General features: G+C 36.4%; 1 protein-coding gene across 8 annotated transcripts in view; it reads left to right on the top strand.

Annotated features, from left to right (window-relative positions):
• Nucleotides 1-14,191, top strand: part of LOC107617542 — a 15,106-nt gene extending 915 nt beyond the window's left edge. Inside the window, exons 2-23 of one of the 8 annotated variants that reach the window (XM_021110277.1) lie at nt 202-586; nt 781-897; nt 992-1,071; nt 1,345-1,491; nt 1,582-1,730; nt 1,810-1,940; nt 2,022-2,144; nt 2,278-2,351; nt 3,050-3,655; nt 3,779-3,890; nt 4,033-4,170; nt 4,752-5,081; nt 5,543-5,813; nt 5,920-6,724; nt 7,118-7,217; nt 7,869-8,271; nt 8,366-9,297; nt 9,383-9,448; nt 9,525-9,650; nt 11,170-11,414; nt 11,511-12,673; nt 13,364-14,191. In XM_021110277.1, the coding sequence (XP_020965936.1) occupies nt 202-586; nt 781-897; nt 992-1,071; nt 1,345-1,491; nt 1,582-1,730; nt 1,810-1,940; nt 2,022-2,144; nt 2,278-2,351; nt 3,050-3,655; nt 3,779-3,890; nt 4,033-4,170; nt 4,752-5,081; nt 5,543-5,813; nt 5,920-6,724; nt 7,118-7,217; nt 7,869-8,271; nt 8,366-9,297; nt 9,383-9,448; nt 9,525-9,650; nt 11,170-11,414; nt 11,511-12,673; nt 13,364-13,383 (6,523 nt within the window). In that variant the 3' untranslated portion in view covers nt 13,384-14,191. Of the gene's footprint in view, nt 1-201; nt 587-780; nt 898-991; nt 1,072-1,344; nt 1,492-1,581; nt 1,731-1,809; nt 1,941-2,021; nt 2,145-2,277; nt 2,352-3,049; nt 3,656-3,778; nt 3,891-4,032; nt 4,171-4,751; nt 5,082-5,542; nt 5,814-5,919; nt 7,218-7,868; nt 8,272-8,365; nt 9,298-9,382; nt 9,449-9,524; nt 9,651-11,169; nt 11,415-11,510; nt 12,674-13,363 lie in introns of those variants that run through there. The other 7 variants (XM_016319315.2, XM_021110275.1, XM_021110276.1 and 4 more) reach the window with 7 other exon arrangements.

Below are 14,203 nucleotides of genomic sequence, written 5' to 3'. Positions count from 1 at the left end.
GTCATATTTATAACTTGAATTATTATTATTATTATTATTATTATTATTATTATTATTGGTGGAAATGGGCGTTATTTCATCAATGTAACCCGTTTTCATTGTTGTTGTTTTGCATTGATGGAATGGAGTTATGTTCTTGTTGGGGAATTGAGACATTGTTTCTTTGGTAGTTTCATATCTAACACCTTTACTTAATGTCAGGTTTGCAGATGCATATAATTTTCTAATTTGCTTGCCTTGTGAAAGTCATTTTTGGTGTGGCTTTTGGGATATAATGGGTCCCTTATTGGAGACTTTTTACAATTACTTCAAAGACGATCGTCATGATTCTCCTCTTAGGCTTTTATGGAAGAGAATATCTGATGAAATGAAGCACTGTTTGCAATGCGTTTCTCAGCATCATCAAGCCCAAGACATGTACAATATGGAGTACGAGTCTAGCTCTATTGGTCCTCTTCTTGATGTCTTGCATAAGCTTGATAATGAGAGGGTGACATTACATCTGAGAGATATCAACACAAAGTTAGCAGGGGAAGAATATAATCCTGCATGCGATTATGCTGAAGTAGTTAACTTGTTGTATGAGGTGTGTTTCCTGTTGCTTTCCACTATCCCAAGTTTTGACACACTTGATACATACATTCTGTTTGTTGGAATTTTGGAATTATATCCACTGATAAGGCTCCTCTTTATGGCTAAATTTATTTCTGCTTCTTTAATTCTGTTTTGGATTTTAGTGTTTAAAAAGCCTCATTTTGTTCCTCCAATCATTTAATGCAGGTGTTAATGTTCCCAGTCCTCTTAGGTTATCAGCCTTTATTCAATGAGTTTGAGGTATTTGTTGAAGCTATTGACTGTAAACACGAATTAGCTTTGTCTGGGCATCAACAATTTCCGGTATTATATATACTTTAATCCTTGCTGTGTATCGTGCTTCTACATGCCAATGTAGCATTCTAGATTGCTTACGTGGTGAACCATTTGCTTACAGGGAGTATATGCCTTACTATTTTGCAAGAGAAGTGTTCGTTCTGTTGGATATCGCTTAGCAGAATCTATGGGAAAATTGAGGTACTTGTTGATTGGCAATTTGGCATGAAAGAGCTTCGGCTCCACTAATTGTAATCTGTATGAGTTGATGATGCGCTAACAAATGGAATGCAACTTATGTCCCTTCTTTTATTAAACTTGGATATAGAAGGCATGAAGCTTGAACTTATGTTTGGATGGATGAAAAATGAACTTTAACATTCCCTTTTGTCACTGTTTCCGGATCTTGTTTTCTGCTGTTGGACATTTAGAAGTCTGTTTTATTAACGATCAATGCTTTTTGTTTGTGTGTAGGAGAGGAGCGGACTTGGAACCTTTGCAGCCACTTCTCAAGAAATTTATTGGCTGTTTAGAGGCTGATGCATTACCATTGGCTTTGGATACTTCAACACCAAGAGCCCAGCTGGATCGTGTGTCTTTATGGATTGGCATCAAATCATTGTAAGAGTGTATTCAGTAGTATCAGTCATTAGCCTAGTCATCTCTTTGCTATTATTTTGATGGTACCTTTTTATAAACATTTTTGTGAAGGCTTAGCTTCTTGGAGCCTACAACTTTTGAAGAAGGGATATTGGAACAATACCCCTTTTTTGTAGATATTGTACTCAATCATATTAGTGGCGATTCACTTGAATTCTCACATGCTGTTAATTGCTTGAGACTACTATTTGAAATGCTTGGTATGTTTTGTCTGTCTCTTATATTCCTTTTTTCAGATTTATATTTGTTCGCATAACAATTCTTTGTGCTTGATCCTAGGTTGCAAGCTTTGGTTAAGGTCTACATTGCCTCCAAGTGTAATGCGCAATACCCTACTTGGTCAATGTTTCCATACTCACAACGAGAAAATCCATAAAGATATTTTTGGCCTTTTCCAACCTTTCCTACAGGCATGTATGCATAACCGGTGTTTGTTTCTTTCTTTTGTGTGTTTTTCTTAAAAAGGAAAAAAATAATTCTTTGGGTTCCAGTCTCTTGAAGCTCTTCAAGATGGTGAGCATGAAAAACAGCGTAGACACTTTCTCTATTTTCTCCTCCATCAAGTGCCAGTGAGCAGTAACTTCAGCATTCTAACGAGAAAACTGGCAAATCAGGTTATCACATTTAGGTGTTTGCACGATGGCTATGCAATGAGTGGCTAGTGATAGGCTTTTTGGCTGTAGCCATTGATGCTGCATATTGGTTTCTCTTGTATAGTTGTTATATATTTAATAATTGTCTTTTCAGATAGCATTACTTGTTGTATACCGAGGATATAGGATGAACCCACCTTGCCCTCCTTTTGAGTGTTCACACATGTGGTATGTACTCGGTTACTCCCCTTTTGTCCTTGTTTTTTTCTTGCTTGAATTAAATTTAGCAGAGACTAGTCATAGTTTGCTGGAAAAAGAAATACCTTTTCCTATGTTCAATTTAACAATGCATTCATGCAGTGGACATAAACTCTCGTATTATCTATCAGGATACATAGGAAATCCTCTTGATTGTATTTGTGACTAGAGATACAAGTTCTGTGAGTCTTTTATTTGTTTATTTATTTTTGTTTTTGTTTTTTTTTTTTCCGGTTGACGAATAAAATATTCCTTTTATGAAATTTATAGGCATAAACAAAACTTTATGAGCAAGTGAACATTTGTAACATTCCTAATATGTATGGTATGGTATCCTGCTAGGACTGTTTACCTATTAGAGAATCTCTTTAAGCTTGATCATGTTACTTCATTATAGTGTGTCTGGGAGAATTGGGAAAAACCATTCAGATGACTTTAATGAGGTGTAGCAGAATATTTGGTCTTGTTGCATTTCCATTGTCACAGCTCTAAGGCTTGGGGGATATCCTTTTTTGGATCTTATTTTCGTACTGAACTGTTTGAGAAGTCAATACTAAACAACTGCTGCATAATATAGATGAACTTCACCATAAATTAAGATCTTTATGATATACTAGGACTTCTTTTAATGCATTTGCTTAATTGTTTCTCAACATTATGTTGAACAGGGGACCTGCCCTGGTGTCATCTCTGAAGGACTCCTCACTTCACAGTTCCTTAAGGCAACCTGCATTTGACCTTATACAGATTATCATAGTATCAGATGCTGCTGCTTTAGTGAATTCAGTGCTGAGCTGCTGCACAAATCCAAACACTGAGAGTAGCATGGAAAACAAGGTCATTATTGAGTTGGATGATGAAAGTGATGATATTTGTTTCCAAGCTATTCCAAATTGTGCAATGAAGGATGGTGATTGTTCTTGGGCTCAATTCAGTGCGCAGGCTAGAATAATCTATCAAGAGTTCCGTGAGTGGATGTGCATTCCAATGTTATGGGTTGATGTTTTAGTTGATATCAGTCCCTCAGTCCTACCAATTTCATTTTCCCAGGCCATCTTCTGGGCACGATCTCGTTTTCCAATGATAGAACTTGAGAAGAGTTCAGAAACAGTGCTTCCAGTCAGATCTTGTCTTTCATCTTATGCTGCAGAAATTTCCTCTTCATTTGGGTGGAAGATTCCAACTGGTTCTGATGATGGTGGAGATGGAAAAAAGTCTAAAAATTCAGTTGAAGTGTTGGCAATGTCGTCTCCTTTAATAAGAACATTTAACAGGTCCTATAACTAGTTTGAATTTTTATTTATGCTATGCTAAACTGAAGTTTGAGTATCTTGTGGTCTTATGATAAATTTTTGGTTTTCAATTTATTAGCTAATTATTTTTGGAGTTGCAAACAGGTTAGCTGCATATTTTTTAGTGCAGATGGGTCAAGGAGCGCTCCAAAGTCAGTGGACATGGCAACCTGTCATGAGTGAAAGCTTGATCCTTTCACTTTTGGATCCAAATGATGTAAATATGCCAAATTTGTATAGAACCTGTAGATCACATTCTTCTCTATTTACCTTGTTGAGAACCAATGAATTTGTTCTCATTCTTTTCTTATTTGTTGAATATAGCGTATATTATATTATAATTTATTTTTCCCGTGCAGGATGTTAGACAGTTTGGAAAGTCTGTGTTAGAACAAGTTTCAAATACTCGGGGTCTTTCATGTGGAATAAAGTTCCTATGTTCGCAAGAGCTGTCATTGTATGCAATTATTTTGGGCCTTAAGCATGCTATGAGACTGGTAATATTTTCGGGAAAGATGTCTTGATAATATTTTGGTCAATGCTGATCCTCTTTACTTTATCTCCTTTCTGTGTGTGTGTATAAAAGAGGAAATTTCACTAGTTTGAAGAGAGAAGTGCAACTAAGTGGAAGGATAGGGATCCTCAGGAACAGTAACCAAAGTGGCTTAAGAAAGCAACCAAGCTATCCATTTTCTTTGCATATTGTAAACTCCATTAAAACAACCATAAGTAGATCCCCTAGCTAGAGAAAATCCATACCAATTTCTTGTAGCTTTTTTTGGTTGGCAAATATGTGCCCTTGAAGAGGTGGACATTCTCCTTTTGTCAAATCCGTCAGCAAATTGCCGAAGTAACATACTTAAACAGACATCTGGCTTCCCTGTTGTCATGAAGCCCTTTAAATTGTAGCTTTTGATGCTACACCAAAGTCTTTCTATGTCCAGTCAGATTATGTGACTTTGATAATGTGTTTCTGCATCGGAAATAATACTTTGGTGTAAAATGACTTTTGTCTAGTGGTCGTTCAATTGTTATTCCCTTTATCTCTGCCATTTCAGTAATTTCATTTTATTTGCAGGTCCAACTAGATTCTGTCATGTCGAAGTTTCATTCTCTACATCACTTTTGGTTTATTTTATATAAATTACTCAAAGAAAGGGAATTATCTCCTCAAGAGTTACCGGGAAAAATGGATAGTGATTTAATGATGCCAAAATTCTCTTCACAAGGCGGGTTTTTGAAGCAACCGGCTTTTGATTCTCTGCCCCTGGAAATGGATAAACATGTTTCTAATGTTGAACCAAAAACAATATATAAATTTGGTGGTTTAATATCTGAAATGGCATGGCCTATTTTTTGCAAGTGCTTGGTAAAAGGAAGGGAGTTTGTTGATTACAATCTTTGTCAGGTATCATCCTGTTTCTTCTTTAGTATCAGTTATGTGCTTACAGCTTTGCTTTTATTTTTATCTCTCTTTAAAAAGCTACATGTAGAATAAATGCTTTTAACATTTATTGGCATCCAATCAGGAAAGTTGTGTTTCTTTTGGTGATCAATTTTACAGACAAGTTGTAAGATACCATGGTTCTGCTGTCCAAAATTTAGAATGAATGTTGCTTGGTTTAAATAATTTGATGCTTGAATAGTTGGATCCTAATATCATTTTTCCAAAACGTAGTTAAAATACATATCAAGTGATTTAGGTGTAAGATTGTTAGGATTTGGAAGAATGAGGAGACTAAGTATGGATGATCACATTTCAGTTTATTTTTTGCTTCTTTTCTTTTACAGTTTGGTTGTTGTTTCAGATCAACATCTTGCTTTTAGAACCATGAAGATCTTTACCTTCATAGTTCCTTGTTATTTCAGATGACTTGTGTTAGGCTACTCGAGGTCCTGCCTATCGTTGTTGACAAACACATATGTTTTGGTAAAGAGCATGGAAATTTCAGAATGCATGTACAAAATAAATTGGATTTCAAATGGCTTCATGATCTCATGCAATGGGGAAGGTCATCACTTAAAGTTGTTGTTGTTTATTGGAAGCGAGCAGTTATTCAGTTACTCAATCTATTCAAACGATTTTGTGATAAAACTTCAGTTTCAACAATCATGACCATTGAACATCTTATTTCCTATGGTGAGTTTTGATATTGTATTCACACACGATCATGTTTGAAGTTGTGTTTTGGTAATACCTGTTAGTATCATATCATTAACATGTTTCGTGTTTCTAATTGATTTAGATGGTTGTCCTTGGGAGGAATTGATAAAACAAGTGTCTCACCTGTCTGTCTCTCTATCTAGGGGAGTTTCTCATAATTCTCGGGAGACAAATATGACACCGAAATCAATGTGTAAAAGCTTGTCCTTTGAGAAGAACCCTTTTACTTCAGATTTGCACTCTTCAACTATGGCTGATAAAGGTTTAGAAATTTTTGACTCTACAATGATGTCTTGCAAAAGAGGCACTAAAGATGTAATTATTCTTTCAGATGATGAAGGGGAAGCAAAAGTGTCTCCCAATAAGTCTATTTTATCAGATAATGAGATAGGCAACCGCGTCTCTCATGGCAACTTAATGTTTTGTGATGCTGGTAAAAGCTTGCTGAATGCTGACCTTGTAAAACAAAATGTTTCAAGTATGGAATTCTGTGGGAAAATAATGGAGCCCTTCCAAAAAAATATTTGTACTGATTCTCCCATCCTTTCTTCTGAGAAACAGAACTCCAGTAATTTTAGTTTACATATTAAACCTGTGGTCACTCCTTTTGCTGATTCAAAAGGCCTAGGCACTCAAAGCAGGGAAGTAAGCTTGAAATCCAAGGATAGGGTCAATTTCACAAAACTTTCTGATGAGGCTGTTAATGTTAAAAAACCGAACAAATCTTGCAGCAGTGCCGTTCCGAAAACTGGTGATACTAAATCAAGTAAAAACAATAAAATGTCAAGTCATTCTCAGGATGCTGAAGACAGCCAGCTAGAGCCTGCAGTGAAACCTGTGGGCCGTATTCCATTGCATGTACCGAAGCCTACTTCGGTTGTGAGAAGGCAAGTTATTCAACTCGAAACACCTCTTGATAACAATTCTGTCAATCTATATAAATTAAAGAACCCAGAGAACAGATTCAAGCCACCTAGGTTGGATGATTGGTATAAACCTATTCTTGAAACAAATTATTTTGCCACAGTTGGATTGTCATCCACAAGAAAAGATGAAACCCAAACCGTTGGGAAGTTAAAGGAAGTTCCTGTTTATTTTCAATCACCAGAACAATATGTGGAGATATTCAGGCCGTTAGTTTTGGAGGAGTTTAAAGCACAGATACAGAATACTTTTCATGAGATGTCTTCATGGGAGGATGCAGCTTATGGGAACCTTTCAGTGATGTCAGTGGAGAGAGTTGATGATTTTCATTTTGTTCGTTTTGTCCATGATGACAGTGATTCTGCAGCATGTAAGAGCTTTTCAGAAAATGACCTCATTTTGCTATCAAAAGAACCTCCTCAAAAGTCTTCTCAGGAAGTTCATATGGTTGGAAAGGTATACTGTCATTCATATGTGAATGTGACTGTTGTCATCTAAAGTTTTATTCTTGCAAGTACATGAAGTCCTAGAGTTAATTTTTCTAAGCTGTGGTATGGAGTAGTTGGAAAATGGGAAGTTTGATAATTTGGTAGGAAATTATATGATGACTCTTGGTAAAGTAAATTACAGAAGTAGTGAAGGCATAATGTTTCTTTTTAGTCCACCTCAATGAGCTGAAAAAAACCTTTCTATTATTATTTTTCACCAACTTAGGCTAGTACAGGTTCATTGTTTCTTCCCACATACTGTGACTTTTACCAAAAGATCCACTTTATTGGCACATTCAGCCATGATTGACTGAAGCATGAAGATTTACCCATCCTACTAATCTTTATTAACTCTTTTTAACCTTCTCTTATAAACGAAATCATTCCAATACTTAGTCATTGTTCATAAATAGAATTATAAATTGGACAATTGATTTTGGCTTACTGTCAATTATTTCAATTAACGTCCAAGTTGATTTGCATTTTGTTTGCCCTTTTTGGAGCTAAGTCAGGCTGCCCTCAAGCATGGTCAATGAATGTAGTGTTGCTAAGTAATGCAATTGAAAACAAGCAGGCTAACAAACCTGTCATGCTAAAGCAGTCATCAATGTGTTTGCAGGTTGAAAGGCGTGAGAAAGACAATAAAAGAAGTTTGAGTATTGTTCTTATCAGGTTCTATCTTCAAAATGGTTCCTCACGTTTAAATCTTGCTAGAAGGAATCTCACTGAACGAAGTAAATGGCATGCTTGCCGTATAATGAGTATTACCCCACAAATTCGAGAATTCCATGCATTGTCATCGGTAAAAGCCATCCCCTTGCTTCCGCTTATTTTAAGTCCTGTCAATGATTCCGTTTGTCTTGGTGGAACTAAAGAAGCAGATCTCAATAAGTTGTGCCTGTCCTTACAACAAACTTTGAGATCATCATTTAATGTCTGCCAACTTCAAGCAATTAGTGCTTCTATCGGAAGGGTGGAACCCAAGAAAAATAGTGAACTGTCTCTTATTCAGGGTCCTCCAGGTAATTGATTTACCCTATGTCTTTATTCATGGAAGGCCTTACAATTTTAATAATGATTTTTAACAAGTTTGCTTATATGCTCATGTAAATGTAGGAACTGGGAAGACACGAACTATTGTTGCAATTGTCAGTGCCCTTCTAGCTTCCGCTTCCACTTCTCTAAAGATGAATTGTCTAAAACGAGCTTTCAATGAAAATTTGAACAAGAATTCTCTCTCTCCCTTTTCAAGACCCAAAATTAGCCAGAGTGTTGCCATTGCGAGGGCATGGCAAGATGCAGCCTTGGCAAGACAAATGAGTGAAGATGTCCAAAGTTCATTGAAATATTTTCGAAGTTCTGTGAGACAAAGAGTGCTTATTTGTGCTCAATCTAATGCTGCAGTGGATGAGTTGGTATCAAGAATTTCTAGTGATGGTCTTTACGGAAGTAATGGAAAAATGTACAAACCTTATCTTGTGAGGGTTGGAAATGCAAAAACAGTCCATCCAAATTCACTGCCATTTTTCATTGACACACTTGTTGATCAACGTGTAACAGAAGAGAAGATGCACTTGAATGAGGGGAAGAAAGATATGAAGGTAGATTTGTCAACGGTTCTTCGTTCTAATTTAGAGAAATTAGTTGATTCTATTAGGTTCTATGAATCCAAACGGGCTGACCTAAGGGATGGAAATTCTAATGTTAGAAGTCACCTGCATGATGACTCTCATGTGGGGGATGTGAAAGAAATGTCTGATGCAGAAATTAAAGTGACGCTGCGTAAACTTTATGAACAGAAACACCAACTATATAAAGATCTTAGTAATGTTCAGGCTCAGGAGAAGAAAGTCAATGAAGAAACCAGGAGTCTTAGGAATAAGCTGCGGAAATCCATACTGATGGAAGCTGAAATAGTGGTAACTACATTAAGTGGATGTGGCGGTGATCTTTATGGAGTTTGCTCTGAAACAATGTTAAGCTCCAAATTTGGTGGTCCATCTGAACTTACTCTCTTTGATGCTGTTGTCATTGATGAAGCCGCCCAAGTAAACATACCTTTGTTCTGTTATAGATAATTTATCTGCAATCATCTTGTTTCCTTTTTTTTCCTGATCTGTTTTTCTGTTCCAGGCTCTAGAACCTGCTACTCTGATTCCTCTTCAGCTTTTAAAGTCAAGTGGAACCAAATGCATAATGGTAAGTGTACTTAAAAAGGCTTTTGAACTTCTGCTATAAGGTAAGAGGTTATACTGACATTTGCAAATTATCTAAGGTTGGTGACCCAAAGCAACTTCCTGCAACTGTCCTCTCAAATGTTGCGAGTAAATATCTTTACGAGTGCAGCATGTTTGAACGTTTACAAAGGGCAGGGCATCCTGTTATCATGCTTACTGAGCAGGTACATAGTTTGCTATTGGATCTGATCTGAAGTCTCATTGTATGACATATATTTTGGTGGAGCAATCATTGCAGGCTTGAGGTTCCTTGGGTATTGGGGGGTTAGACTGTTAGCAACTTAGCATATGGTCTAAAAGAATTTCTTTTTGTTTTTAAGGTTTAGGGTTTATCCGTTTAGTTTGCCTTGTTTGACTGAATAATCAATTCAGCACAATTCTTATTTACTATTGAGAAGGATTGAGTAGAGATATAAAAAGGATTGACTAGAATATGTGTGGTGCATTGCTATATTATGAAATTGATGCTGATTATTTCTACACTGACTGTAAAAGTGGAATCCATCCCATATGGAATATGCATTTTGTATATTTGGTGAATCTTGGAGTGTACTGAATATGGATTTTCAGCTGTTTCTTTTGATTAGTTGCAAAAGCTTTGAAGAAAGTAAAGGTTGTTTTTCTGAAATAAAATGCTTGAATTTGAAGGAGAAATTTCAATCTTCAAACTTGGTTTTTATCTCTTTATCACTCATTCTTTTTATTAGGGAGTCATGTTGATGGATATGAAGAGGGATTTGAGAACCCTTTAATATTGATGAGTTAGTCTGTATGCATGCGAAGGGATTAGAGAATTCAATTCATGGTATACTTATCTTTCATGTTTTATGCATCCAACCATTCTTTTTATTAGGGAGTCATGTTGATGTATATGAAGAGGGATTTGAGAACCCTTTAATATTGATGAGTTAGTCTGTATGCATGCGAAGGGATTAGAGAGTTCAATTCATCGTATACTTATCTTTCATGTTTTATGCATTAACATGGTCAAATGTATCTATTCAAGCTGAAGGCTTGCCATGGTGCAGATTTCCTTTCCTGGTTCCGATGAGAGATCTTGTGTCAGGGGCGGAGCTAGATGAAATATTAGAGGGGGGCCAAAAATATTTACACAATAAAATAAGACTAAAATAAAATTTTAAGGGGGGCTAAACTGAAATTTATATATAATTTACATGTAAAAAATTAAAATTAGAAGGGGCCACTGCCCCCCTTTCTCTGTATGTAGCTCCGCCCCTGCTTGTGTGGTTTTCTCTTCATGGGAAGCCCAAATTTTCTTTTCCAATTAAGAGACTTACTCATCAAGCAATTCCTTTCAAGATTCCAACTTGTAAAAGACACCTAAGAAGCATCAAACATCTTGGCTGAAGCTCTTCTGCTTGTAGGTTTTTAAGGTCATTATAGGAATTTCAATGGCTCAAACTCAGTGCTACTCCTTTTTGAATTTAGTCATTTGAGATAATAATGATGAGCTGTAGAACATTTTCAGCATATGATCAACCCTGCCTGATTGTATTTTGTATATGATAGTCAATTTCCTTAACAGCTTAAGTTTTGCATATTATTATTCCTATGATGCTCTTATTTTAGCTTAATTTTGTTAGGCAAGGATGGCTATAATTTTACATTATCCTGTTTTATGAGTGAAAGCTGAATCCTTGATTTTTTTTTTTATCATGGCAGTATAGGATGCATCCAGAGATATGCAGGTTCCCTTCACTGCATTTCTATGACAATAAATTACTAAATGGGAGCCAAATGTCTCGCAAATCAGCACCATTTCATCAGACCAAGTGTCTTGGGCCTTATGTATTCTATGATATCACTGATGGTAGGGAGGTTCGTGGAAAAAACATGGGTGCAATGTCACTTTGTAATGAGCATGAGGCTGATGCAGCAGTTGAGGTACTAAGGTTTTTCCAGAAAAGGTACACATTTACTGACTGATTCTCTCTTTTTTTTTTTTCTTTTTTTTTTTCTGTTTCATCTGATGAATTATGGAACCCTATATGAATGCTTCTCAGGTTCCCAACTGAATTTACTGGAGGAAGAATTGGAATTATTACTCCATACAAGTCTCAACTTTCTCTTCTGCGATCTCGTTTTCTTGATGCATTTGGATCTTCAAGCACAGCTGAAATCGAATTTAACACTGTGGATGGCTTCCAAGGTCGAGAAGTGGATATATTGTTACTTTCTACCGTAAGAGCAGCACTTTTGAGCAATGCTGCATCTGAAAGAAACTCGAGCACTATTGGATTTGTTGCTGATGTAAGACGGATGAATGTCGCCTTAACAAGGGCCAAGTTGTCACTTTGGATTTTTGGTAATGCAAGGACTTTACAAACAAACCATAACTGGGCTTCTCTTGTGAAGGATGCTGAAGAAAGAGACTTGATTATGACTGCTAAAAGGCCATATCATTCAATCTTCAAAACAGCTAGTAAAGATAAAGACTTTCTTGAGAATTCTAATAATGTCATAAGACAACCGAAGCATGAAAGAGAGGTTAAGGATAATGACAAAGATGGTTTTGAGAGTAAAAAGAAACGTGTAGCTTCTGAAGTTAAGTCTAAGGGTAGGAGGGATGACAAAGCTTTGGGGAAAAGTGCTTTATGTAAGGAAAAGAAATCCCTAGATGAACGTAACTCCATCAAGAACTTGACTTGTCTCGCTGCAAAATGTGAAAGCAGAAGCTGCTCCGATGGTATGTTGACAACAACAGAACAACGGGTTTTTGACAATGGAAAAGAAGGCAAAGACAAGATGAAGATCGATAGGGTAGAGACAATATTGGGCAAGAGGCAATCAAAATTTGAGAACACAAGGAGCAGCGCATACCATGTAGTTGAAGAGACAGGTGGCAGACAGAAAACTTCAAAACTTTCAGATTTGGATAGACCAAATTTGTGTTCCAGAGGGGATACGAGTAATAGTAATGAAGTTTCTGCATCCTCATTGGAAGGCTGTCACAAAAAAAAACATGCAGATCAAGTTAAATGTACTACTAAAAGTGGGGTTTCTGAGATTTCAAAACGGAAACAGCAGCGTAAAGCTGTTGATGCTATTCTTTACTCATCTCTGATATCCACAAAGAAGGATGAGACCTTGATAAAAGCTTCTGCAAAAAGGCGTTTTTCATCGTCTATTGCAAATGAGAGCGTGAAACCACCCAAGACAACAAACGGTAAACATCCTTCACTCTGCTAATTAATTTCTATGATGTATCTCTTCTTTTCTGGCAACTGCTAAAACCAGACTAACTAGGTACAATATTGTCTAGTTCTTTTCAAATTAATTTTGGTAGCTCCACACATAAATTATAACAAGAAAATTGTAATTTTCTACCTGTAAAGAAAATTTGGTCCTTCTCTTTAAATTTGGTTCTTTTTAATAATTTTGTATAACATATATATTGCCTTCCTATATTTTCTTTACTATTTATGATATGCTTCTACTGCCAATATCTATCTCATTGTTCAATTATGTGATTCTCAACTTTAAAGTTTCATATATATAGAATTTATAACAAAAACACACACTTGCATACTAACAAGGATAGAAGATTACAAAGAATGGACTCTATGAAGGCCAAGAGATTCTCAATTAACAGCGTATGCTAATGAGTTCAATTAAAATCTAACAAGCGTAACAGATTATCATTGTTCGATTGTGAATGTGTGGTGGATAAATATTCATTTAAGACTTTAAAATAATGACAACCCATTTTTTATTTCAAAATAAAAATAAAAGAAGGGGGAGGGGGTGTAATTATCTAGTATTTTGGCTGTTAAGTCAATTTTTCTGCAAGAGAGACTTGATTGTGTTTGTTTTGTGAACTTTTCCCTGAATTCACACTCTCTTTCTGTGTGACCAGATCAGTCAGTACACGAGTGAGGAGGAAGATCCCCCCAAGTTTTTCTGCTGCTTATGGCTGATGCTGTTCTATCAATTATCTAGTGGTCTGGGGATTTTGTTCATAATATTTCGGTAACAGACCTGTGATTTTTTTTTTTTTGGTGACTTGATATAGAACAAAAACAGGAAACAGAGGAAACAATCCAAAAATGGACAGGACAAGTCCCTCTGAATATGAATAAGTTCAGCTAAGTCACTCCAAGGTCAGCATAATCATCCTGATTCCTTGCTGCATACATAGCCACAGCATCCGCTGCAGAATTAGTTGCTTCCCCTATGCACAGAAGGAAGCAAATTCTGAGTTAACAAGAACGCTTCCAAGCTCAGTCTGACAAATAATGTCTGAACACTCAAACTCCCAAGCTAGCACCAATCCGCTCAACATCGCGCAACACCTGTTAATTCGGCACTATATCAGTGAGTTCTTATGGACGGATTCTGTCCAAAGAGAACTGGTTCCATCTTTGATCACTAAAGGATACCTCCTATGACTACTTCGAGGGTGAACTATGACGCCAGTGTCTCTCTGGTCGGATCAGCTTTCCGGTTTTGGTTTTGTTCGAAATGCTGATGGCCAGTGGGTGGTTGGTTGCACTGGTAGCCTTCTTGTGGAACAGACCTGTGATTTCATTCCAATAGGTTTTGCTTCACGAAGAAAAATTGCAGTTTGTGAGTAAATGCAGGAAATTTTGTTCATAAATAGAATAACTGATTTCACAGTACAATTTATTTTCCATATAGCGGTGGATTGTTTATAATATATATTTGCCGACTTTACCCTTATCAATCCATCTCTCTA

Source organism: Arachis ipaensis, chromosome B09 (assembly GCF_000816755.2).
Source record: "Arachis ipaensis cultivar K30076 chromosome B09, Araip1.1, whole genome shotgun sequence".
Taxonomy (NCBI): Eukaryota; Viridiplantae; Streptophyta; class Magnoliopsida; order Fabales; family Fabaceae; genus Arachis; species Arachis ipaensis.
Note: the sequence above shows the minus strand (reverse complement) of the source record. Positions and strands in the feature narration are given on the sequence as shown.